Source organism: Drosophila gunungcola, unplaced genomic scaffold (genome assembly GCF_025200985.1).
Source record: "Drosophila gunungcola strain Sukarami unplaced genomic scaffold, Dgunungcola_SK_2 000001F, whole genome shotgun sequence".
In the NCBI taxonomy this organism is placed as follows: Eukaryota; Metazoa; Arthropoda; class Insecta; order Diptera; family Drosophilidae; genus Drosophila; species Drosophila gunungcola.
Genome location: NW_026453197.1, coordinates 15,412,952 through 15,433,922, shown reverse-complemented (window position 1 = coordinate 15,433,922; position 20,971 = coordinate 15,412,952). Strand labels below are relative to the sequence as shown.

The 20,971-nt window shown below is 41.7% G+C and overlaps 6 protein-coding genes across 7 annotated transcripts; 3 read left to right on the top strand and 3 right to left on the bottom strand.

Annotated features, from left to right (window-relative positions):
* Window positions 1–186: 186 nt before the first annotated feature.
* LOC128262427 (platelet endothelial aggregation receptor 1) lies at window positions 187–819 on the bottom strand. Its single transcript, XM_052996679.1, has 2 exons — window positions 560–819; window positions 187–506 (listed from the first exon to the last, which is right to left on the bottom strand). Exons 1-2 carry the CDS (start codon window positions 724–726, stop codon window positions 305–307), a joined length of 369 nt encoding a protein of 122 aa, XP_052852639.1. The 5' UTR covers window positions 727–819; the 3' UTR covers window positions 187–304.
* A 317-nt stretch (window positions 820–1,136) lies between these two features.
* On the bottom strand, window positions 1,137–3,506 carry LOC128262420 (epidermal growth factor-like protein). The gene is made up of 3 exons (XM_052996672.1): window positions 3,077–3,506; window positions 1,928–2,491; window positions 1,137–1,718 (listed from the first exon to the last, which is right to left on the bottom strand). Exons 1-3 carry the CDS (start codon window positions 3,364–3,366, stop codon window positions 1,226–1,228), a joined length of 1,347 nt encoding a protein of 448 aa, XP_052852632.1. The 5' UTR covers window positions 3,367–3,506; the 3' UTR covers window positions 1,137–1,225.
* A 465-nt stretch (window positions 3,507–3,971) lies between these two features.
* Window positions 3,972–5,949, top strand: LOC128262425 (epidermal growth factor-like protein). Its single transcript, XM_052996677.1, has 3 exons — window positions 3,972–4,351; window positions 5,177–5,719; window positions 5,781–5,949. The coding sequence occupies exons 1-3, from the start codon at window positions 4,050–4,052 to the stop codon at window positions 5,875–5,877; spliced, it is 942 nt and encodes a 313-aa protein (XP_052852637.1). The 5' UTR covers window positions 3,972–4,049; the 3' UTR covers window positions 5,878–5,949.
* A 3,400-nt stretch (window positions 5,950–9,349) lies between these two features.
* On the bottom strand, window positions 9,350–12,269 carry LOC128262415 (multiple epidermal growth factor-like domains protein 10). Of its 2 annotated transcripts, none has more exons than XM_052996661.1 (2): window positions 11,982–12,269; window positions 9,350–11,325 (listed from the first exon to the last, which is right to left on the bottom strand). In XM_052996661.1, exons 1-2 carry the CDS (start codon window positions 12,192–12,194, stop codon window positions 9,436–9,438), a joined length of 2,103 nt encoding a protein of 700 aa, XP_052852621.1. In that variant the 5' UTR covers window positions 12,195–12,269; the 3' UTR covers window positions 9,350–9,435. The 2 variants fall into 2 exon arrangements, with proteins under 2 accessions (XP_052852621.1, XP_052852620.1); XM_052996660.1 differs by lacking the exon at window positions 11,982–12,269 and adding an exon at window positions 11,421–11,720.
* Window positions 12,270–14,134: 1,865 nt separating this feature from the next.
* Window positions 14,135–16,947, top strand: LOC128262419 (probable cytochrome P450 28a5). The gene is made up of 6 exons (XM_052996671.1): window positions 14,135–14,392; window positions 14,632–14,878; window positions 14,938–15,042; window positions 15,548–16,094; window positions 16,160–16,426; window positions 16,590–16,947. Exons 1-6 carry the CDS (start codon window positions 14,205–14,207, stop codon window positions 16,751–16,753), a joined length of 1,518 nt encoding a protein of 505 aa, XP_052852631.1. The 5' UTR covers window positions 14,135–14,204; the 3' UTR covers window positions 16,754–16,947.
* A 647-nt stretch (window positions 16,948–17,594) lies between these two features.
* On the top strand, window positions 17,595–20,891 carry LOC128262414 (multiple epidermal growth factor-like domains protein 10). The gene is made up of 5 exons (XM_052996659.1): window positions 17,595–17,754; window positions 17,821–17,923; window positions 18,315–18,370; window positions 18,431–19,349; window positions 19,738–20,891. Exons 1-5 carry the CDS (start codon window positions 17,690–17,692, stop codon window positions 20,698–20,700), a joined length of 2,106 nt encoding a protein of 701 aa, XP_052852619.1. The 5' UTR covers window positions 17,595–17,689; the 3' UTR covers window positions 20,701–20,891.
* The last annotated feature ends 80 nt before the right edge of the window (window positions 20,892–20,971 follow it).

Sequence of the window (20,971 nt, the reverse complement as noted above, 5' to 3'; positions counted from 1 at the left end):
AGCGAATGAATATTTTTTCATTTCATCAGTATTTCTTTCTCGCAAAAAAATGGTATAATTCTTTTCCTCGCAAATATCATCCATCTGATTAACCCACAAAAAAAAAAATTATATATAAAAAATAAAAATAATAAGTTGTTTAAGAAAGTAAAGATATTTCTATACCTTCGAAAATATTGATCATCACTTCACAATCTTGTTTCAAATCTTTTAAATTGTCTTGACCTTTGCTTAGATCAAAATAGATTATTAATTGACAGCTAATAAGTAACTTAATTTGTTTTGCTTATGTATTTTTATTTAATTATTCAATTCGGCACTTCCCGTCCCTCCGGTCGTATCCAGGAGCACACTCGCAATTTCCGGGCGCAATGCACACGCCATTCGAGCAATCCTCCCTGCAGATGGGCACACAGTTCAGGTTTTGGCTGTTGCCCTCGTTCACATAGTCATCGCAGCAGTAGGAGATCTGTCGTCTTCGGGAATTCGGATTCACGGTATCCACACTAAAGGGAATGGGATATTACGACTACTTCTTCCATTCGAATGGGTTACTTACGTGACAGACTTGTAGCAGATTCCGGAGGGTCTTTTGGCCAGGGCCTCATTGCGCCACCATTGAGGAGCGGGATTTGCCAGTAGCCAAAACTGGGCGACGCAGGGAGTGGGTAGCTCGATCCCCAAGCCGACGATAAGAAGGCCAATCAGCGTGGATGTCAAGTGCATTTCGCCGAGTCGGTTTCAATCTGAGAGTGAGGTCGGCTCTTGGAATGCGAGCGCAACGCTCGTCAACGTCTCGGAGCTACTAAATTGTCGTTTGTGTCAAGCTCGGCTTTTTAAGTGTCCGGAGAAAGAAATGTTCTATATTCCTATGAAGATAATTACTATTTCAGTACCCGGCAATCGTGGGGTATATTGATTTGGCAGAGGAAAATGCAACAAACTTGAAACAAATGCCTTATAAATTGAAAAACATTTCCCCTTAGAAACAATGCAATACATTTATTATTTTAGTGAAGTGGGTAGTGGGTAGTTATTATTCGATGAAACCACAAGATATGCATAGAACCACTAACCCTACAACATACAACATGTTGTATGGTTAGTGATAGAACCCACTGATAAGAACGCGGCGGTTGAGAAATGTATGAGTATTTATTTGTGATTTCTTTGTGACTCTGAAATAGTAAGTGTGCGTTAGTGGAAGAACACTGTAGGGCTTATCTTAAAACCACCACATTTCGTTGTGAGTGGTCAAATTGAAGTGCCTGCCGAGCAGCAGATTGAATTCCTGAATGAGCGAGCTGTTCACCCGCATGGTGTTCAACGAGGCGTATGTGGTGACCGTGTCCGGCGACATGCATCTGTCTATGAAACGCGTCTTGCCCACCTGGCAGCGGCATCTGCCCATGGCGTTGCACAGCCCGTACTCGCACCGCTGGTAGGTCTGATCCGGTCCAGGGACGACGGCACATCCGCACACATTCGGCGCAATGCACTTGCCGTAGAAGCCACAGCCACCGGTGCAGACCGCCTCGCAACGCTCCCGATTCCGGACGTAGCCCTTGAAGCAGCGGCAGTTGCCCGGCGAGATGCACACTCCGTTCGCGCAGGTGTCCCCGCAATCCGGAAGACAGCTGCTGGTGTTCACGTCGTAACGATACCCGTTCTGACACACACACGTCGTGTAGTTCGCACAGAAGCCGTTCTCACATCGCCTAAAAGATCATTAGAATTGGGTGAACCATGTCAGCTCTAAAAGATTTTCAAATTGTTTTAAGCTTCACTCTTAATAGTCCAAAAACATTAATAATATTATATATAAATATAAACATTATATTATTATAATAATTATTATATTATAAATCATAAATATACAAATTTGTGTTAGTAATTTGTGGTTTAGTGAAGTAGTTAGTTAACTCACATATAACAGGGACTTTCGCAGGAACTGCTGTTTTCTCGTTTCTGATATCCGGGGAAGCACCGGCACTCGTTGGGTCCGACGCAGTGGCCATAGCCACAGTCCGGAATGCAGATGGGCTGGCAACCGAGGGCCGCAGACTCCCTCAATCCTCGGGCATATCCCTCGGCGCAGGAGCACTTGCCCGGCTCCAGGCAGACCTCGTTGTGGCCACAGGTGGCATTGCACTGCGGCTGGCAGAACCTCCGCGATCCATCGAGCTCATAACCCCGGTCGCACTTGCAGGTGCCATTCAGGTAGCACCGACCATGGGGACAGCCCAGCGGACAGGTGGGCACACAGTTGTTGCGGTAGTTGAGCACAAAGTCCTCGAAGCACTGGCAGATTCCTCCCGCCAAACAGAAGCCGTTCTCCTGGCACCTTTCCCCGCAGTCGGGGACGCACTGGCTCCAATCGTACTCGTAGCGCCGCCAGCCCTTGCAGCACACCTCGATCACGTTGAAGTAGCGATTGTTGGTGCTGTTGCCCACGATCTTCACTTCCTTGTCGTACTGGAAGAATACGGCCCTGAAAAAATCACATTGTTTGGTGAGAAAAACATATATTTAACGAAAACATAAATATATGTGAAGCATTTTAAATTGAATTGACATAGTGGTTGAAACTATTTAAATTTATATATTTTTACTCATCTAATTTATAGTTTAAGAGTGTTATTTATGTTTATGGTTTATTTTTCCGACTTAAATATGTGTTTCTGTTGACTTTTTGGACCATGGATTAATATTAGTCATTTACCTTGGCCATCATAGTTTGGTAGTATTAAATCTTTAAAAAAAATTGATTTCTTTAAAAAATAAAAGATTGCAATTATATAAATTTTAAAATGTTCTAATTATTGTAATATCATAAATTATATATTTTTCTTTATGTTTTAGGTACGATATATCAACAAAAACAATTTGATTTTAGAAAAATAATATGTTGTGTGATAATAAGGACCTTTCATTAGTAGATATAATATTGTTTTTATTTGATAAGAGTATTTCTGTTTTTATCACTAAAAATATTGTAAACTTAAGTAATTTGTACTTTAAGTAAAGTGTAAGGGGCATCGAACGATTGTTTTGTTTTCGTGCCCCACCCACTTACGGCACTTCCCGGTGGCACTTGTCCGGATGCTCGCCCCGCCGGGGCAGCGATAGTCCGTTGGGGATCACATAGGGCTTGCGACTGGTGGTCGAGGAGGAGAGGCGCCGCTGATGGGCCTCGTGCTCCCGCTGGAGGTCCCGCTGGCGTTGCTCCTCGCGCAGGCGCAGCTGCTCGTCCCTCTGCTGCTGAAGCTGCTGCTCGTGGAGTTGCAGCTCCAGGGCCTGCAGCACGCAGAGGAATAGGACCAGGAGCACCGACTGGAAGCACAGTGAGCGCAGAAGTGGCGACATGGTGGGCCCCGGACAGACTTATTTGTGCCTCGCTACCGAAACGCTCAAGTCGCAGTTGTTTACTGCCTGCTCCGACGACGCAGTTGGGCCAGCGTCTAATCACAGCCGGAGGCAATGATAAGAGGACTCGTAGCCCACATCCCACAGCTCACTGCTTTTAATTCGGATCGAGTGGGAGAGATCCAGGGCTTGCCAGGCCAATGTATGTCAAGCCAGAACGAACTAAAGATTGTTTTATGGGGTTTCATTGCTAATTGCAAGACTTGATGTGATCTCTCAAAAGTATATAGAGATGGTAGTTAAGGGTGACGAAAAAAAAATGTTTAAAATTTGTTAAATTCTTTTTTTTGGATCAAAAAACTTTTTTATTTTTGAAGAGAACATTTTTCAAAAGTAAGTGTATAAAATTATTTATTATATATCTAAGGTGTATTTAATTGGAAGGCATCATATTTCAATTTAATGAATAAAAATATTTATAATTAGGTCGAATTGAAAGAAAAAACACTATTTTTTAAGTGGGTACAAATAAGTCGATCTTCTCTATTTCGCCTATGCATAGAATATAACTTTTCTGATAAGACAACAAAATATAATTTGTTGAAGCGGCAAAAAATAGTAGAATTTCAGCTGGCAAATTGTAAACACATTGAAAATCGAACCAAATCGAGCGGACTCTCAAAATGTGGCTACGAGATGTAGGCCTTCGTCTGAGCTTTTTTCAGCTAATGATGTGCTTGCCCACCATTTACACCAATGTGCCCAATTATTCGGATCAATATAATAGAAGATCTCAGCAACCAGGTGCGGGTTCCTATGGCCGCGAGTATTCCGAAAACAGGCAATTGTCATTTAATCGACTTGGACCAGTCAAATTTGAAGATCCCAGAATCGGTGAACCGCAACCGAAACGTCGCGAGTATTTGATTCGAGCCCATGAAACGCCGTCTGTAGCAGGGCAAAACAAGTGCCGCATTTGGGTGCCGTAAGTTTTTGAAAGTACACTGCAAAAATAGACAGCTTACAAGCTGCAGAAGTTTTTGAGTAACAATCCTTTACAATAATTATTGAAGAATTATCATTAAGATTTATAAATCAGTTTTGTACGCTTTTTGAAAATATTTTAAAACTATTGTTTATGCGTATATATTTTGTTAAATAACCCTCGACTTTGGGATGTGCTACACGTTGCTACACGTTGGTTTTCATTTCAAAAAACCTATGACGTCTTTTCGTTTTGAAGCCAACTTTAAGCTTATCATAAATACAAGGCCAGCTTTGTCTGACTTCTAGCAAAATTTTAGATTAATTTGGTTCTGATAAATCTGGCTCGTGTCATGTTGCTTGACTTCAAAGTAATAGCTGCTCAAAGTATGAGTACTAAGCAAATGTGTATTACAGTTATTTTAATATTTAAGAAAAATATTTTTTATATTGTATTGCTTTAATATACCTTGACATTTTAAATGATTTAAAACATAGTTTTTTTTAATGAGTTTATGGAACCAACTTTTTTTTTAGCATTCCATTTAAAATTTATATATGTTTGTGTATATTTGAATTTTAGACCAGAGACAGAATACCTGCTTAAGTTACAAAGGCAAGAACGGGATCGAAATATTTAAACAATTTATTTAAAATTTAAAAACATTCGTTTAAAAAAATGTAAAACTCTTTTTAAAAATGTGTTTTACTCTATATATTTTTTAAACGTTTTGATTTACTTGTTTAAGTGCTTTTACCCTCTTATTGCACCTAAAACGTCGAATTTAGGAGATCTGTTTAATCTCTTTCTCACCCATTTTTGCAGACCCGATACTGTTGAAAAGTACTCGCATCCCAGCGTAATCCAGGCGGACCAGGCCAACCGTTTGTCCATGATCGAGGTGTGCTGCACGGGCTACTCGGCCAGCAGGCTGATGGGCGTGACCGTGTGCCGGGCGCAGTGTGGCTGTCAAAACGGGAGCTGCCGGTCGCCGGGCGAGTGCGAGTGCTACGACGGATTCGTGCGGAACGACAACGGCGACTGCGTGTTTGCCTGTCCGCTGGGCTGCCAGAACGGGCAGTGCTTCCTGGACGGCAGCTGCCAGTGCGATCCGGGCTACAAGCTGGACGAAACGCGTCGCTTTTGCCGCCCCATCTGCAGCAGTGGGTGTGGCAGCAGCTCCAGGCACAACTGCACCGAGCCGGAGGTGTGTGGCTGCTCCAAGGGATACCAGCTGACCGACGACGGATGCCAGCCCGTCTGCGAACCGGACTGCGGAATCGGCGGTCTCTGCAAGGACAACAACGTGTGCGACTGTGCACCGGGATACAAGCTCAAGGACGGTGTCTGCCAGGCCGACTGCTACCAGTGAGTCATCGAATAGGTAGCAAAATCTACCATTTATCACTAACTCATTTCTTCCCTTCAGAAAGTGCAGCAATGGCGTGTGTGTCAGCCGAAATCGGTGTATCTGCGATGCGGGATTTACCTACCATGAGCAATCTACCATGTGCGTTCCGGTCTAGGCAATCAAATTGTTTGTATTCGGTTATGATCTCGAGCTTTCCCTTACAAAAATAAAACGACCCAAGCAAAAATTCAACCCATTTTTTTTGTTAAGTGACCTTGTCTTAAAAGTGAGTCAAAGAAAACATTTGCTTATCGAACAAGATTTTGTTTTTTAAGCTCGCTAAGCTACTTTGCAGCGATAAGGCCCAAAGACTACATCCTGTACCAGCCGGCACTGGAGAATATTAGCATTGCCAATTGAGTCATGAAAACTCAAAATATTTCTTTAAGTTTTTATACAAATTATACAATTTTAATATACTTGTGAAAACTAATTATTGCACATTTTAATAAATTTTTATTACTTTGTTGGAAACGCTGATGTAAAGCGAATTAATTGGTAAAGTTTTCAACGCTCATATACTTACACATTTTGCAATGCAGTTTTATAGGAATTTTTTAGGACCAGCGTATAAGGAAATCAAAGTTTTTTAAATAATTAGCTTTTTGATCGATGTTAGCGAATATTACAAATGCCCATTAACTCATTGAAAACCAAACTTTTTTTTAAGTTTTTACAGAAATTATACATTTAATACATACTTGTAAAAATTAATTATTGTATATTTTAATAAATTTTTTGGTATACACTTATTAACTTTGGTATTTGCATTGCAGTTTTATTAGAATCATTTAGATGATTATGTGGAAATCCAAAATTTTAAAATAACCGTAGTTTAAACAGTTCTTAAATTAACGTCTCTAAAATGGTTTGAACTGAATTGAACGTTGTTTGGATTGGACGATCTGCACTGACTTTTGACAGAATAGGACCCATTGCGGCGCAATATGAGGTATATGACCAGCACTGCAATAATCACAGCAAGGAAAATGCCAAAGATCCAAGGAAGGAAAGGTGACCACCCACGTTTAGGTGGGGACGCTGCTGGTTCCGTCGAAGTCGAACTTGAATCCGTAATTGAATCAGTTGTAGGTGAATCCGTAGATGAGTCCGCAGATGCATCCGTACTTGAATCTATAGTTGAGTCAGTACTTAAATCCGCAGTTGAATCTGTAGTTGAATCCGTAGTTTTCACCAAGGACTCAAAGTCCCACCTTTGATCGTGATTCCGGCGCACGGCAGCAGTGGGAGTGGGTGGCACGATACCCATGCCGACGATGAGAATTCCAACCATCGCGAATGTGAAATGCATTGTGTTAAGCTATAACTGAGCTCTGAGGTCGGATTGAAAGGCGAACTGCTCCGTCCAGTGTCCAAAAGTAAATTAAACTTTTAAAGAGGTTCTGTGAAGCTTTTATGCGATAATTTCTGCGCATACTTCAATTTGTCATTTATTCATTATTATTTATCTCAAATATAAATTTGGAAAATGTGGCACTTAGGCATCACCCGAACATAATAGGCAAAAATTAAAGAGAATAAACTAAATAATAACATGCAAATAAAATAATTGTATTTTAATGTACGAAAACAAATTTTAATGCTATTTAAGCTTTTTTCTAAATTTATATTATGTTTACAGTTTATGAGTTTTGAAAACGGAGATTATATCGGTAGGGCAGTCTACTATTTTTGAATTGTGATGACAACAAATATTGTTAGAACTATGACGAATAGAATCTCGTACAGAAATGATAAATGTTAATGTCAATCGCTTTTTGTTAAAATTGTTTTGAACAGAATGCAGAATTTTCAAATTCCTCTAACGCACTGAACAATTTTCTCACAAGAACTGTTAAAACTGAAAAATTTGTTTGTGGGGATGTCTCCTTTCGTTTTTGTATTTTTTTTTGGGATGATAAATAAAGTAGGCATTAATCTATAACTGACATTTGGAGTTTGCGATTCATGTTTTAAATATTTTAATTTTTATTTCGGGAACTTTAAAGTATAATGCACAAGGTTTCTTAGGTGTATTTTGAAAACCAATATTACTAAAACCTGTAGGCCCCATTATTTTTCGGGAATCGGAGGTCTTTTGACACAATGATTTGACATAACCGTAACTTAATCAAAAATCATCAGAGAGTTTTTTAGTTTAATTATTTGTTACTATACGGGTATTACATCATGCTGGGTTTTGAGGCTTTTTGAAAGGTAAATGACCAGCAATACAAAAATCCCAAAAAGCAAAATGGTAAAACACAAAATAAGGAAAGTTATGCGACCATCTTCAGTTTCTTTACTGGAGCGTGCAGTTGATATCGTACTTAAAGTCGATCTTATATCAGTACTCGAATTTAGTTGAATAGTTTTAGTTGAATCAGTTGTAGTTGAATCCCAAGTTGAATTCGTTGTTGAATCCGTAGTTGAATTCAAAGTTGAATCCATATTTGAATCCATGATTGAATCCCTTCTTGCGTCTGTACTCAAATCCGTTCTTAAATCCGTAGTTGAATCCGTAGTTGAATCCGATGTTGAGTCATCTGAAGTTGAATCCGTAATTGAATTAGTAGTTGAAACCGTAGTTAAATCCATAGCTGAATTCGTAGTTGAAAGGGTAGTGAGACCGGTAGTTGGAAAATTAGTTGGAACGGTAGTTAGAACGGTAGTTGGAATGGTAGTTGGATCGGTAGTAGGAACGCTAGCTGGAACGGTTGTTGGAGCGGTAGTTGGAGCGGAAGTTAAAACGGTAGTTAAAACTATTTTCTCCTACGAGAATATTTTAATTTATATATAAGATTTTTGGTGTATGATTTTTTTTTTTCTGAATACATACTTTTATTTCCACACTGGACGGTTTGTCAGTATTTTTTAAATTGTGTCCATAAAGAGAGCTAGAAGCGCACAATACTAGGCAGACCAATATCAGGTGATTTTGAATCATATTTATTTTTTAAGTTATTACGAACGAGCACTTTTTGGAGTCAACCTCTCTGTTGTCCGACAAGAACAAAATTAAACTTTCAAATTTGCCTGCATTCTAAAGAGCTCATTTAGACACAGGGTAATTGTACTGTTTGAGGGCATGCTATGTTCTAAGGGGCACATGCAACATTTTACACGTCATGGAGTCTTTGTTTGCTTTAACTCGCCCTCTTTTCTACGTTAATCTGTTCATTTGAGTGTAGGATACCTCAATGTCGAGCCACTCGACTCCACTATTAATTTTATCGCCATAAGCCGTTCTTTGCGATAAAATAATGTGCATGAATTTAATTAGTCATTACGTACATGTGAGTGCCACTATGCCTTAAATATTGAAATACATATAAAAGCAGCCCAAAAACTTCCAGTGAAAATTGTACGACAAATTTTTCACAAGAGAGCGAAATCTGTTTTAATATTTCCAGCGGAAACATGCAGACTGACTTCCCTTTAAAGCAATGACTGGGTTTTCCCCTTTTTTTGCAAACAAATTTGGATGAATAATAATTACCCTAAGCTCCATTTAAGAGCTTGTTCAAGCTGCTTGAAAAACAAATAAATAGCATTCACGTTTTTAATAAATGAGATATGGCTTGTTTTGGCTAGCTGAATGTTTTATTAAGATCAAGTTCTTTAGTTGTTGTGTGTAAATTTAAAGGATATATAGTATAGATAAGATTATGGTCTACAAGCAGTCCTCATAGATGGCTTCGTTCTCGAAGTTGCGCCTGGAGGTATGAGCTCGGTAGTACTTTGTGGCTACAGCAGCAAGGGCCGCTCCAAGGACGATTCCGGCGCAGGAGCCCATGATGACCATCCACTTGGGACTGGATGTTTTGCTGGCCACCAACCTGACCTCCGCCTCCGATTGCGCTTTCATGGGCTGGACCACGCGGCAGACGTAGTGCGTCTCCTCGGAGCTTGAATCCTCGTCCTCAGGATCGTCGTTCTTGCAGATCAGCTGGCCACTTGGCAGATCGCAGTGGCAGTTAGCCAAGTTAAGGCACGGCTTGTCCTGGTGGTCCACGCACACCTTGGCGCACTTGGCCGTGGTCAGGATGCCCTCGTCATCGAACTCGATCCAGCACAGGCAATTGCCACTGCAATTCGATTGGTGCAGGAAGTCAACGGAGTTGTTGAGTTTTGCGGCAGGAGTGGTCACTGGGTCCTGAGCTCTTTCTGAAGTTGTGCTGTCGGATGTGGCAGGAGTTGTGATGGGTTCTAGAGTTGTGTCCCTTGAATTTTTTACAGTGGTAGGCTGTGGGGTACTTGATGTAGTCGTGGCTTGTGGCCGACAGCCCTGATCGGTTTTCTCGTATCCCGCCCGACAATGGCACTCGTCCGGGGCCACGCAGTCGCCGAACTCACAGCCTCCGGTACAGTCAGGCTTGCAAGTGCTGGCCGAGGACTTTGTGTGTCCCTTCAAGCAACTGCATTCACCTGGTGCCGTGCAGGTTGCGTTTACGCAGCCATTCTGGCAGATGGGCTTGCATACGGACTTGGCCGGATCCATGTCGTCCGGCTGGTAGCCCTCGTGGCATATGCACACATTCGGGGCCATGCAGTCGCCGTTCTGGCAGCCGCCCTCGCAGATCGCCTCGCAAACGTGCTGCGAGTTGTCCGTGAAGCGATATCCAGGATCGCAGGAGCACGTATCCGGCTGGGTGCAAGTGCCGTGCACGCAGATGGCGCTGCAAGCTGGCTCGCAGGTCTCGTTGCGACCCATCAGGTAGCCATTGTTGCAGACGCACTTCTCCGGCGCAAAGCAGAACCCGTTCGGACAGCCCTTGCTGCACTTGGGCTGGCACTTCTTGTCCACTCCGGTCTCCTCGTAACCCGGGTAGCACTCACACTGGTTTGGTGCCACACAGCGCCCGTAGTCTGAACAATCTTTTTCGCAGTGCGGCTCGCAGCGATTGTCCTTCATCACGTAGCCGGGATTGCACATGCAGACTTCCGGAGCGAAGCAACTCCCGTTCTCCGGACAGCTCGAGCACTTTGGCTGGCAATTGGTTCCCCGCTCGCTGCCGGCAAATCCCTGCTCACACTCGCAGATTCCTGGCCTCACACAGCGGCTGTGTGGGCCACAGCCTTCCTCGCAGATGGGCAAGCACTTGCCCTGCTCATCGGCCTTGTGTCCTTTCGAGCAGGCGCACAAGTGCGGCTCCTGGCAGTAAGAGTTTTCACCACACTCGGGGTCGCAAGTTGGCTGGCAGGCGTTTTCAACCATTTCGTAGCCGGGTGCGCACTGGCATTTACCTGGTTCCGCACAGAAGCCATGATCTCCACATCCCTCGTCGCAAACGGGCAGGCAGTTTTCACTGGTCGATTTCCGGTTGTAGCCATTTTGGCAGCTGCACTGGTTAGGTCGCTGGCAAAACTCGTTCTTTCCGCAAGCTGCAAGACAGATTGGTTGGCACTCTGATCCGCCGTAGCCGTCATCGCAGGTGCAACGTTCGGGGGCAGAACATCGGCTGTTGGCAGGACATTTCTTCAGGCAGACTGGCCTACAGTCGTATATGGATCCCTCGTAGCCGGAGCAGCAAGAGTATTTCGGTTCAAATCTGTAGCCGACCTGGAGAACAACATATAGTTCAATTAACATAATCATTACTAAGAATTTTGAACTAAAGGTAGTTTTATTGACTATTATTAACTTTCCCCATTTACCTGATCTTCATATCCGCCACTGTGCCTATATTTTGTCGTGTAACCAGTAAAGTAGGAATATTGTTGATATGGTACAAGTTTAGTTTTGTAAACTTTTCCCATATACGAAACTTTTGTCTGACCAACGCAAACATTACTCAAAGAATCCACTAGACGGCAATAAGGAAAGACAAAGATAAGTGCCAACCACACAACAGCCAGAGAAAACGGAATCATGACTAATGCGGCTTCCTATTTATATAATTTTTTAAATTGAATGAAAATCTTTGGCAACCACTCGGCACAATTTTTCAAATTAAACTGAACCATTAAAATTTGTGGTGGCAGATTATAAGCACATCCGTCTTTCGCAGATTGAATTTCATCTCGTAAATAATTATTATCAGCTTTAATTACGTAATTTTAACTCAATTGGTAGCTTTAAGGCAAAAATTGAAACATTGGAATTTTCCAATAACATAAAAGACATTTGATGGTTGTAAACTAAATAAGAAAGCTTTTTCACTTTTATCAATAGTTTTGCATTGAACATCATTGAATGCCCAAAAACATTTTACTAACCTCGTCTTCAACGTAATATTCAGTGCGATATTTTGTCTCCCAACCTTTCCAAAAAGAGTGTTTCTGGTATGATACCAATCTGCTTTTTTGGGTCGGGCGTTTATATGTAACCATCTGCGGGTTATTACAAACGTTTGGGCCGTGGGCTCTAATGGAGCCAACGAATACTATCAAAAAGACCAGCCACACCCAAACACATCGAAACTGTGACATTGTGCAAAATTCTGTAGCGTCGCTATCTCTATAAATAAGTTCTGTGTAACGATCCAATTTCAACTGAGCTCAAAATATATTAATATTATTTAAGTTACTCGAAGTTCAGCTGCAGCTGTCGAGCTTCAGATAAACTAGACTTGTAAAGCTCGTATTTATCTTTACAATAGTTTTTCCTGGTATTACATTTCAATTACATATATATACATATATATATACATTTTGTATTTACATTAAACTTATACAATAAACAGAAAACATAAATTTAATAATTTAAGTTGATGTGTTTCGTATATAAAAAAAAAGATGGGCAAAGATTGAGATTATGCAGTCTACAAAAGAAATAAAAAGAAATGCAAAGTTTATATTCCAAGGAATGTTGCACATACATTTTATTTAGATTTAATTTTTATTTTGTGAAAATGTTTTAAGTATTTAAATAATATTTTTCAAGTAATAATTGTGCTTCTTGTATTCAGAAAAACCGAGTTTCTTTGGGATTTTTTCAAACTAAACGTCGTCATCAGCCTGGCAAATGAAGGGCTTTGTGAACTCACAATCCGACAGCCACAGTGGGGCATCTTGTCCGCCCAATGCAATGCAGCTCGGAAATCCGAAATGGTAATTTGGTTCTCCATCTGACCACTTCAAAAAGGCTGGCTTACCAGAGGCCAATGACACAAAACTGCCCTTTTCTACGTGATCGTTACTGCCCAGCCAGTAGCCATTTAATTGTTCGAGTTTTTTGCTAATAGCGTTTTGCTCTTCTTCGTCTTTAATCGAGGCCAGATGCCCCCCATTTTCCGACAGGTTCTTGCAGCAGTTTTCCAGTCTTGAGAAAGATCCTCTTCAATGTAAAACCTCCTTGATCCTATCAGCTGGAACTTCGGGACGACGATGGGTTATTAAGTACCGCTTTTAGTTGATCTTGAAAATGATCTGTAAAATGATTCTCTCCAGTGAACTCTCAATTTTAGAAAGCGTTTCATTAAAGCTTTTTGGTTCGGTTGAGATGCAGCGGGTCTCAAGGTCTTTCGGCACAGTTTCATTATCCTCACCACTTTGGGGTCCTGTCAAAGATCCATAACAAACGCCAGCAATTAAAACAAAAAACAACAGAGCTTGAAGACTTGACATCACTGTGTGTTTCAAAACAGTTGAAGCGTTTAAGATCGGTATTTGAAAGCAACTGAAATTATATTGCTTACTTTCTTGGCTTTATACGCGTCTGTCAGCGCTTCTCAATGATGTTTTTGTATTGTTTTGAAACGGTCCGGAGCAATAAAAAATAATTTTGTGCTAAATATTATTTGAGATCACGTTGACCGTTGATAACCTTTATATTTGGAACTTCTGTTGCCGAGCAGATCGGCTATTAATCAGAGGTATTTTATATTAATACAAAAATCATAGACACTCTTGCAAAAAGTGTTTTAATATATGTCAAAACATCAAATAAGAAGTCAAACAGTTTTTGTTGATTTCTAAAAAATGCATTGTCACTCTTGCAGTCTTGCAAATCATGTAGATATTTCATAAAATTTTTTTGCGTAACATAGTTCGTAAGATACACACTAGTTATTTAAAACACTTCATCATACACACATAATTATGCTAACGTTCTTGCTTTTTACAAATATTGTATCATGAAATATCCATTTTCTCAATCCAACATGGATTTTATTAGTGAATTTCATTAAGGCTCCCCAGATTGCAACAGCAAACCCGTTTTTATAAAACACAATTGTAAACAAATACTAATTGCTTGATATGAAAATTGGCCGCCTGCAATAATGATTAGCTCTTATCTGATATATAGACATTCCCTCTCCCTCAGTAGCGATTGTTATTACTGTGAGCAAGCCAGTCCATGTTGTGGCTGGAAATCTCTCCCTGGGGACTGGGTATCAAAGCCCAATGAGCAGCTAAAAATAGAGCGGAATTGCTGGTGCCCTCGCAGAATCGGCACTGAGTTCTTCGCGAGTGGAGGTGTATTTGAACGCGGCGAGAATGATTTTGATTACTTTGACCCTGGGTTTGTTGACGGTCTGGCTGATGTACGTCGTTTTCACATGGAACTACGACCACTGGAGAAAGCGAAGAGTGCCGGGTCCCAAGCCCAGGCTTTTAGTCGGTAACTACCCCAACATGTTTACCATGAAGCGACATGCCATCTACGATATAGACGATATCTATAGGTGAGTATCCAATCTAATCGGATATGGAACATTCTGCCAAGAATGTTTATAAAGTAAACTTAAGTTTAAAAATATTTAAAACAAAACATGCCTAAGGCTCAGGAAATATGTATAATGAGTTCTACATGCCTAAAAACATATTTGGTTTAGTTTATTTATATTATTATTACAATTTTTAAATTGTATTGATTTTATCGATTAATTTGTATCAAATGTTTATAATTTGATAATTCTTTCAGGCAGTACAAACACAAGTACGACGCAGTGGGAATTTTCGGCTCTCGAGCTCCACAACTGCTGGTGGTCAACCCGGAGTTGGCTCGTCGCGTTTTCGTGTCCAACTTTAAGAACTTCCATGACAACGAGCTGGCCAAGAACATTGACGAGAAAACCGATTATATTTTCGCCAACAATCCCTTTTCGCTGGCCGGCGAAAAGTGGAAGTCTAGGCGGGCTGACGTGACCCCTGGTCTAACAATGGGACGGGTAAGAGATTGTCATTTTTTAGCATATCTTGAAATAAATATATTCAATGCCTTCCACAGATAAAAACGGTCTACCCGGTGACAAACAAGGTGTGCCAAAGCCTGAGTGAGTGGGTGGAAAAGCAAATACGTCTGGGCTCAACAGGTGGTGTTAATGCTAAGCATGTATGTATTTTTATTACCCCTTATTTGTAAGTAAAACGTTTTTTTGTGCTCCTACAAATCTATGTATACCTTATTAAGAGAATGTATTATTGATCAGGCTTATAATTGTAACTTAAACTATTCTTTATAGTTTCTATAACTTTCCAATTGTAACAATATTTTATTTACGTATTTATTGTCCATAACACATTCAAAGTATTTTTACGTGGGACAAAAATTTTCGGAGACATAGACTTCGGAAGTCGCTCTATCAATTTAATCTAAATTATAATAGAAAAAAAACTATACAATTTAAATTAAAAAAAATTATGAGATGTTTCATAAACGATCCACCAAAAATTAAAGTTTTTTATCTTCTTTAATTTGTTTTTCGTTCTATCAATTCCGTTTTAGATAAACTAATTCGCCTGTGTTCAGTGTACCGTGTAGAGCTTTTTTCATAATGAAAAGATTATATTTATAATATGTGTAATAAAATCCGTTTTGCTTTGCTCCACACCCACAGATGAGCCTTTGCTTCACATCAGAAATGGTCACCGATTGTGTTTTGGGATTGAGCGCCGAAAGCTTCTCAGACAAGCCTACTCCCATTATGTCTCACATCAAAGATCTCTTCAATCAGCCCTGGACATTCGTGTTGTTTTTTGTGCTAACCAGCACTTTTCCCTCGCTGAGCCATTTGATAAAGCTGCGCTTTGTACCGCCCAAAGTGGAAAAATTCTTCATCGATTTGATGGGCAGTGCAGTGGAGGCCCGTCGCTCTCAATTGGCGAATGGAAAACAGTTCGAGCGATCGGACTTCCTGGACTATATCCTGCAACTGGGAGAAAAACGGTCCCTGGACAATCGCCAGTTGCTGGCCTATTCCATGACCTTTTTGCTGGACGGCTTTGAGACTACGGCCACGGTTTTGGCCCACTTGCTGCTCAATCTAGGACGAAATGGCGATGCTCAGGAGCGTCTTCGGGAGGAGATAAGTGGCCATTTGCAGGATGGCGTCATTGCCTTTGACAGGCTCAACGATTTGCCCTATTTGGATGCCTGTGTCCAGGGTGAGCTGAAGCAAATTCTATGCATTGTTTTACTTTACTAAGATTTTGTATCTCTTTATCTGCAGAAACCATCCGCCTTTTCCCGCCGGCCTTCATGTCCAACAAACTGTGCACCGAATCCATCGAAATTCCCAACAAGGATGGCCCCAGCTTTGTGGTGGAGAAGGGCACCACCGTTGTAGTGCCCCACTATTGCTTCATGGTGGATGAGGAGTTCTTCCCCGATCCACAATCCTTTCTGCCAGATCGATTCATGGAGCCCGACGCGGCCAAAACTTTCAGAGAACGGGGTGTCTTCATGGGATTCGGAGATGGTCCTCGCGTGTGCATTGGTAACTAGACATTGTTAACAATTTAGGAACTAAAATTACCCCAAAGTAAAAGATAAATTTTAGATGATATTTTCATGATTTATGAAGCTGATACCACTTTTTTAAAATCACAAGTACTAAAACGTTGTATTCATTGTATTATTAATATTTTATTTTCCCGCAGGAATGCGATTCGCCACAGTACAGATAAAAGCAGCCATTGTGGAACTAATCTCCAAGTTCAATGTCAAGATCAACGCCAAAACTCGCAAAGATAATAAATACGACCCTGTACAAATCATCACCAGTCTGCATGGGGGAATTTGGTTGGATCTCGAAAAGCTTTAGAGATGCAATTTACTCATCAGTCCCCTCCAAGGGACAAAAATGAGCAGTTGCCCAGTGCATCGCTATAGTATATACTTCCAACGCGATTGTTAAGCTCACAACAGCATTTGACTTTGCTTCTGTTTTTTGTATACTTATATTGAAGCTTTTCGTTATTGAATATATTTTTGTTTTTACAATATTTTGCTACTGCATACACAATGTGTTTGAAATTGGGAGTGTAAGTTTCTTGGTAAGGTGGGCCAATGTTAATGAACCTAAAATTACTGGCATAAGTAATTTTAAATTTAAATATTAATTTTTATAAAACTGATAATAAATAATATCCTAACAATTCATCCTGAAAGAAAAAAATAAGGAAGCTCAAAATATTGCAATTCAGAATTCTTAAGTTTTAGATCTTAAATATTTTGAAAAGAATAAGTAAATGTAGTTTGTTTGAATGAAACCATATTTTTGCATTTGTGCGTATCTGTGTTGGCTACTATGAACTTACAAAAAAAAAAAACAAATATTATTCAATTGCATTTCATGGGTTAAATGGGACTTTAATTATGTTGTAAAAATCATTAGACTAGTTAGAGCATAATTATAGGTGATCGAGCCCAGTGTGATTTAAAATAGCACGATAAGCACAATTTAATTGGCAAATTCAATGTTAAGGATCTCAATGCGAGTGGACTGCACTTGGACTCGTATCGCAATCTCTGGGGCTATTGTTCTCCCTGCATTTGGGTTCATTAAACACATACAACGCACATGAAAGCCGATAGAGAGAGGAAAGAAATACGTTTAAATGATAAGCGCTTAAGTCTGAGTTACTTGCCCATTGAATCCATGGAAAGTCAATTGGTTGGTCATTTGTGAAGTGTGACTTAATGTGATCAGTTGCTTCAAGTCGTGAGCCAAGTTTTAATTCTAAAATTAAATCTCATTATGTTTGTGCTGTTGTTGGTTTTATTGGGAGGTCTGCAGGTGCAGGCCTGTGTGAATCGAGTTCCGTGAGTAAAAACCTTCGAGTTCTAAATTTTTCCCACAAATTTATGAACTGTTTTGTGTATCCCAAGAATTGTCAAAATGCGTGGCACTCTGGTAACAATGCGCAAGTACCAGAGTTCGGCCAACTGCACATCAAATTGTGGTCCCTTGGTGGGAAGAACCAGAACGGAGGTGAGCTATTCCCTAAAATCTGTAAACAAAATATCTTATTTCAAAGAACGAAAAAATTTGGAATGAATTTGAAATTTGAACGTGACTGTAAATTTTTTACAAATATGTTTTTTATGTATTGTATTTAATGAGTGGCTTAACTGAATAAAATAAAATTATAAAATCTTAAAATTGTTTAAAAAAATATATATAAAAGCCAGATAACTGAACTTAAACATGAAGTTGTAGCATTTTGAATGCAATAATCAAAATATTCAACTTTTAAGTCTAATATCTGTTAAGGAAATAAAGCACGATTTTAAGATAAAATTTTGTAGCACAATTGAAAAGTTTCCATATTAAAATGGTTGTTTCTAGTCTAAAGCATAAAAATTTGCTCTTCTTAACCTAGACATACACGGGATTCCACGACATCTGCTGCGAAGGCTATATACGCAATGATGACAAGTAAGTCTATATAAGGACACACTAATTAAACAGCTAAGTATTTGCTTAATCATTTTTCAGTGAGTGTGTGCCGCAGTGCAAGGATTGCGGGCTCACGGGAAAATGCCTTACACCGAATGTGTGTCTGTGCGACAAGGGCTTCTCGAACCGCCGGGTTCGCAGCCACTGTGAGCCGGAGTGCAGCGAGTCCTGCGTGAACGGAAGCTGTGTGGCTCCGGACGAGTGCGAGTGCCTGGCGGGCCATCGATTTGTGAATGGTTCCCGGACGGAGTGTCAGCCCATTTGCGCGGATGACTGCACCAATGGGCGCTGCCTGGAGTCGGGAAAGTGCCAGTGCAATGCCGGCTTCCAGCGGAGTGAGAGCCGCAAGAAGTGCGTTCCCGTCTGCCAAGATGCGTGCTACCATGGCGAATGTGTGGCGCCCAACGAGTGCCGCTGCAATCCCGGCCACGAACAGCGATTGGGCCAGCCCTGGATTTGCGATCCGGTCTGCTCCAGCGGCTGTCCCAACGGAAATTGTGTGGATGCCGAGACGTGTCACTGCAAGATCGGCTATGTACACAAGGACCAAGCCTTGGCCTCGGGCTGTGAGCCCGTGTGCAACCCATCCTGCTCGAATGGCACCTGCATCTCGCCCGGCCACTGCTCCTGCTTCGAAGGACACGTCTTCGCCGAGGGGTCTCGGCACGAGTGCGTGCCCAGCTGTCGCTCCGGCTGCGAGAATGGATTCTGCAGTGCCCCCGGCCGCTGTGAGTGCCACGAGGGCTTCGAGAAGTCCTCGCCGCACCGCTGCTCGCCCACCTGCCAACCGCTCTGTGGGCGCAACTCCCGCTGCACCGCCCCGGACACCTGCGCCTGCGAACTGGGCTACGTCTTTGTCAACGGCAGCACCACCGAGTGCGAGCCCTTCTGCCCCAGAAGCTGCCGCAACGGCATCTGCAGCAGTCCCGGCGTGTGCACCTGCTTGGAAGGCTACCAGGTGGGCACTCAAATAGTTTTCCTGATTTTTAACGGGAGAACATTAACATCTAAAATTCCCTAATTCTTTATGTAATATATATAATCGGTTCTATGAGCGGAGTAAGGTCATGTCTAGATCTTTCTTACTTACATTACATTTCCCTAATACTAAGGAATTTTCTTTCGGATTGAGTAATATATAAAGAAAACCTTTTTTTCCGAAGTTATTTTAGAAATTTTTATTTTAAAAGTTTTTGAATTCCCATTTGGTGTTCAGTATGTTTGAATGTTTTAAAGGATTATTTAAGAAAATGGATTTAATTCATTTAGCCTCTTAGGAAATTATGTTTCCATACCCTCGATCCTTATATCTTGTTATTATTACTTATATCTTATTATTTTACAAGGCCCTGCTCTCGTTCTACTGTATACCCATCTGCACGAGGTCCTGTATTCACGGCAGCTGTGTGGCGCCCAACGAGTGTCGCTGCTTCAACGGGTACCGACCAAGTCCCACCCAAGGAGCCAGCGTGTGCGAGCCCATTTGCAGCCAGGACTGTGGCCATGGTCACTGCATTGCCCCGGAGATCTGCCAGTGCGATGTGGGCTACGCCAAAAGGTGGCCCCGTGGAACTTGCGAGCCGTACTGTACGCAGAAGTGCGTGAACAGCCACTGCGAGGGATCGGGTCAGTGCCGTTGCTACGAGGGCTACAAGATGAGAGCCGGATCTGTTTCGATCTGTGATCCGGAGTGCTCGCCGGGATGCCGGAATGGCACCTGCGTGGAGCCCAACAGCTGTGCCTGTTTCATTGGCTACGAGGACACCAAGGTGCCGTACGAGTGTGCACCCACCTGCCGGCCCAGGTGCGAAAATGGACGATGCTCTGCCCCCGGACATTGTGACTGCAATCCCGGTCATTTAGTCACCAACTCCAGCGAGCCCAACTCATGTCGTGCCCAGTGCCGGGAGCAGTGCATCAATGCCGAATGCCTGGAGCCGGAGAAGTGCGTCTGTCTGCCCGGCTATCGATTCATACCCAACAGCAGCACCGAATGCGAACCGATTTGCTCCATGGGTTGTCGTTCTGGCCAGGAGTGCGTGGCCCCAGAAACCTGCGAGGGCGCCGACTCCCTAATTAGTCCCACAACTGGCAGGCACTTGGTCTTTCACTGGTTCATGTTCTTCCTGGCCATTCTGCTCTGCCTGGCCCTGGTGATGACTCCGCTGCTGGTGCTCAGGGAACTGCAGCGACGACGTCGTGGAGGCGACAAGCAAAGGACCCATCTCATCGAAAACCCCTCATACGGAGTGGTTCAGGCCAACAGCGAGGAGGCAGCCAGCGAGCTGGGAATCGGACTAGGGGATTAAAAAAGTAAGAAAATCTATAGGACCTCTAAAATTCCTTGAAAATCTTTTCGAAAAGCCATTCACGTAAACATTAAGAACCTTCTCAAATATTTTAGTGTAAAATACATTTTTAGCCCTTGATTCAATAGCTTAGATCTGTTTTTGAACTTAATTTGTCAGAGAAATGATAGCTGCTAATATATATGATAATATGTAATCATTCATTTAAAAAATCGAAACAGAATATAAAAGGCTAAAATCAATTTCTTCCAAATGATTTTCCATTATATTT

Bases quoted from the DNA above. Each gene is read 5' to 3' on its own strand.
- LOC128262427 (XM_052996679.1), bottom strand. From the start codon at position 726: ATGCACTTGACATCCACGCTGATTGGCCTTCTTATCGTCGGCTTGGGG. The intron at 507-559 runs GTAAGTAACCCA...CATTCCCTTTAG, and splicing joins ATCTGCTACAAGTCTGTCAC to TGTGGATACCGTGAATCCGA.
- LOC128262420 (XM_052996672.1), bottom strand. From the start codon at position 3,366: ATGTCGCCACTTCTGCGCTCACTGTGCTTCCAGTCGGTGCTCCTGGTC. The intron at 2,492-3,076 runs GTAAGTGGGTGG...TGATTTTTTCAG, and splicing joins AAGTGCCACCGGGAAGTGCC to GGCCGTATTCTTCCAGTACG. The intron at 1,719-1,927 runs GTGAGTTAACTA...ATGATCTTTTAG, and splicing joins TGCGAAAGTCCCTGTTATAT to GCGATGTGAGAACGGCTTCT.
- LOC128262425 (XM_052996677.1), top strand. From the start codon at position 4,050: ATGTGGCTACGAGATGTAGGCCTTCGTCTGAGCTTTTTTCAGCTAATG. The intron at 4,352-5,176 runs GTAAGTTTTTGA...CCATTTTTGCAG, and splicing joins AAGTGCCGCATTTGGGTGCC to ACCCGATACTGTTGAAAAGT. The intron at 5,720-5,780 runs GTGAGTCATCGA...TCTTCCCTTCAG, and splicing joins TGCCAGGCCGACTGCTACCA to AAAGTGCAGCAATGGCGTGT.
- LOC128262415 (XM_052996660.1), bottom strand. From the start codon at position 11,636: ATGATTCCGTTTTCTCTGGCTGTTGTGTGGTTGGCACTTATCTTTGTC. The intron at 11,326-11,420 runs GTAAATGGGGAA...GTTGTTCTCCAG, and splicing joins GTGGCGGATATGAAGATCAG to GTCGGCTACAGATTTGAACC.
- LOC128262419 (XM_052996671.1), top strand. From the start codon at position 14,205: ATGATTTTGATTACTTTGACCCTGGGTTTGTTGACGGTCTGGCTGATG. The intron at 15,043-15,547 runs GTATGTATTTTT...CCACACCCACAG, and splicing joins GTGGTGTTAATGCTAAGCAT to ATGAGCCTTTGCTTCACATC. The intron at 16,095-16,159 runs GTGAGCTGAAGC...CTTTATCTGCAG, and splicing joins TTTGGATGCCTGTGTCCAGG to AAACCATCCGCCTTTTCCCG.
- LOC128262414 (XM_052996659.1), top strand. From the start codon at position 17,690: ATGTTTGTGCTGTTGTTGGTTTTATTGGGAGGTCTGCAGGTGCAGGCC. The intron at 17,924-18,314 runs GTGAGCTATTCC...TTCTTAACCTAG, and splicing joins TGGGAAGAACCAGAACGGAG to ACATACACGGGATTCCACGA. The intron at 18,371-18,430 runs GTAAGTCTATAT...ATCATTTTTCAG, and splicing joins TATATACGCAATGATGACAA to TGAGTGTGTGCCGCAGTGCA.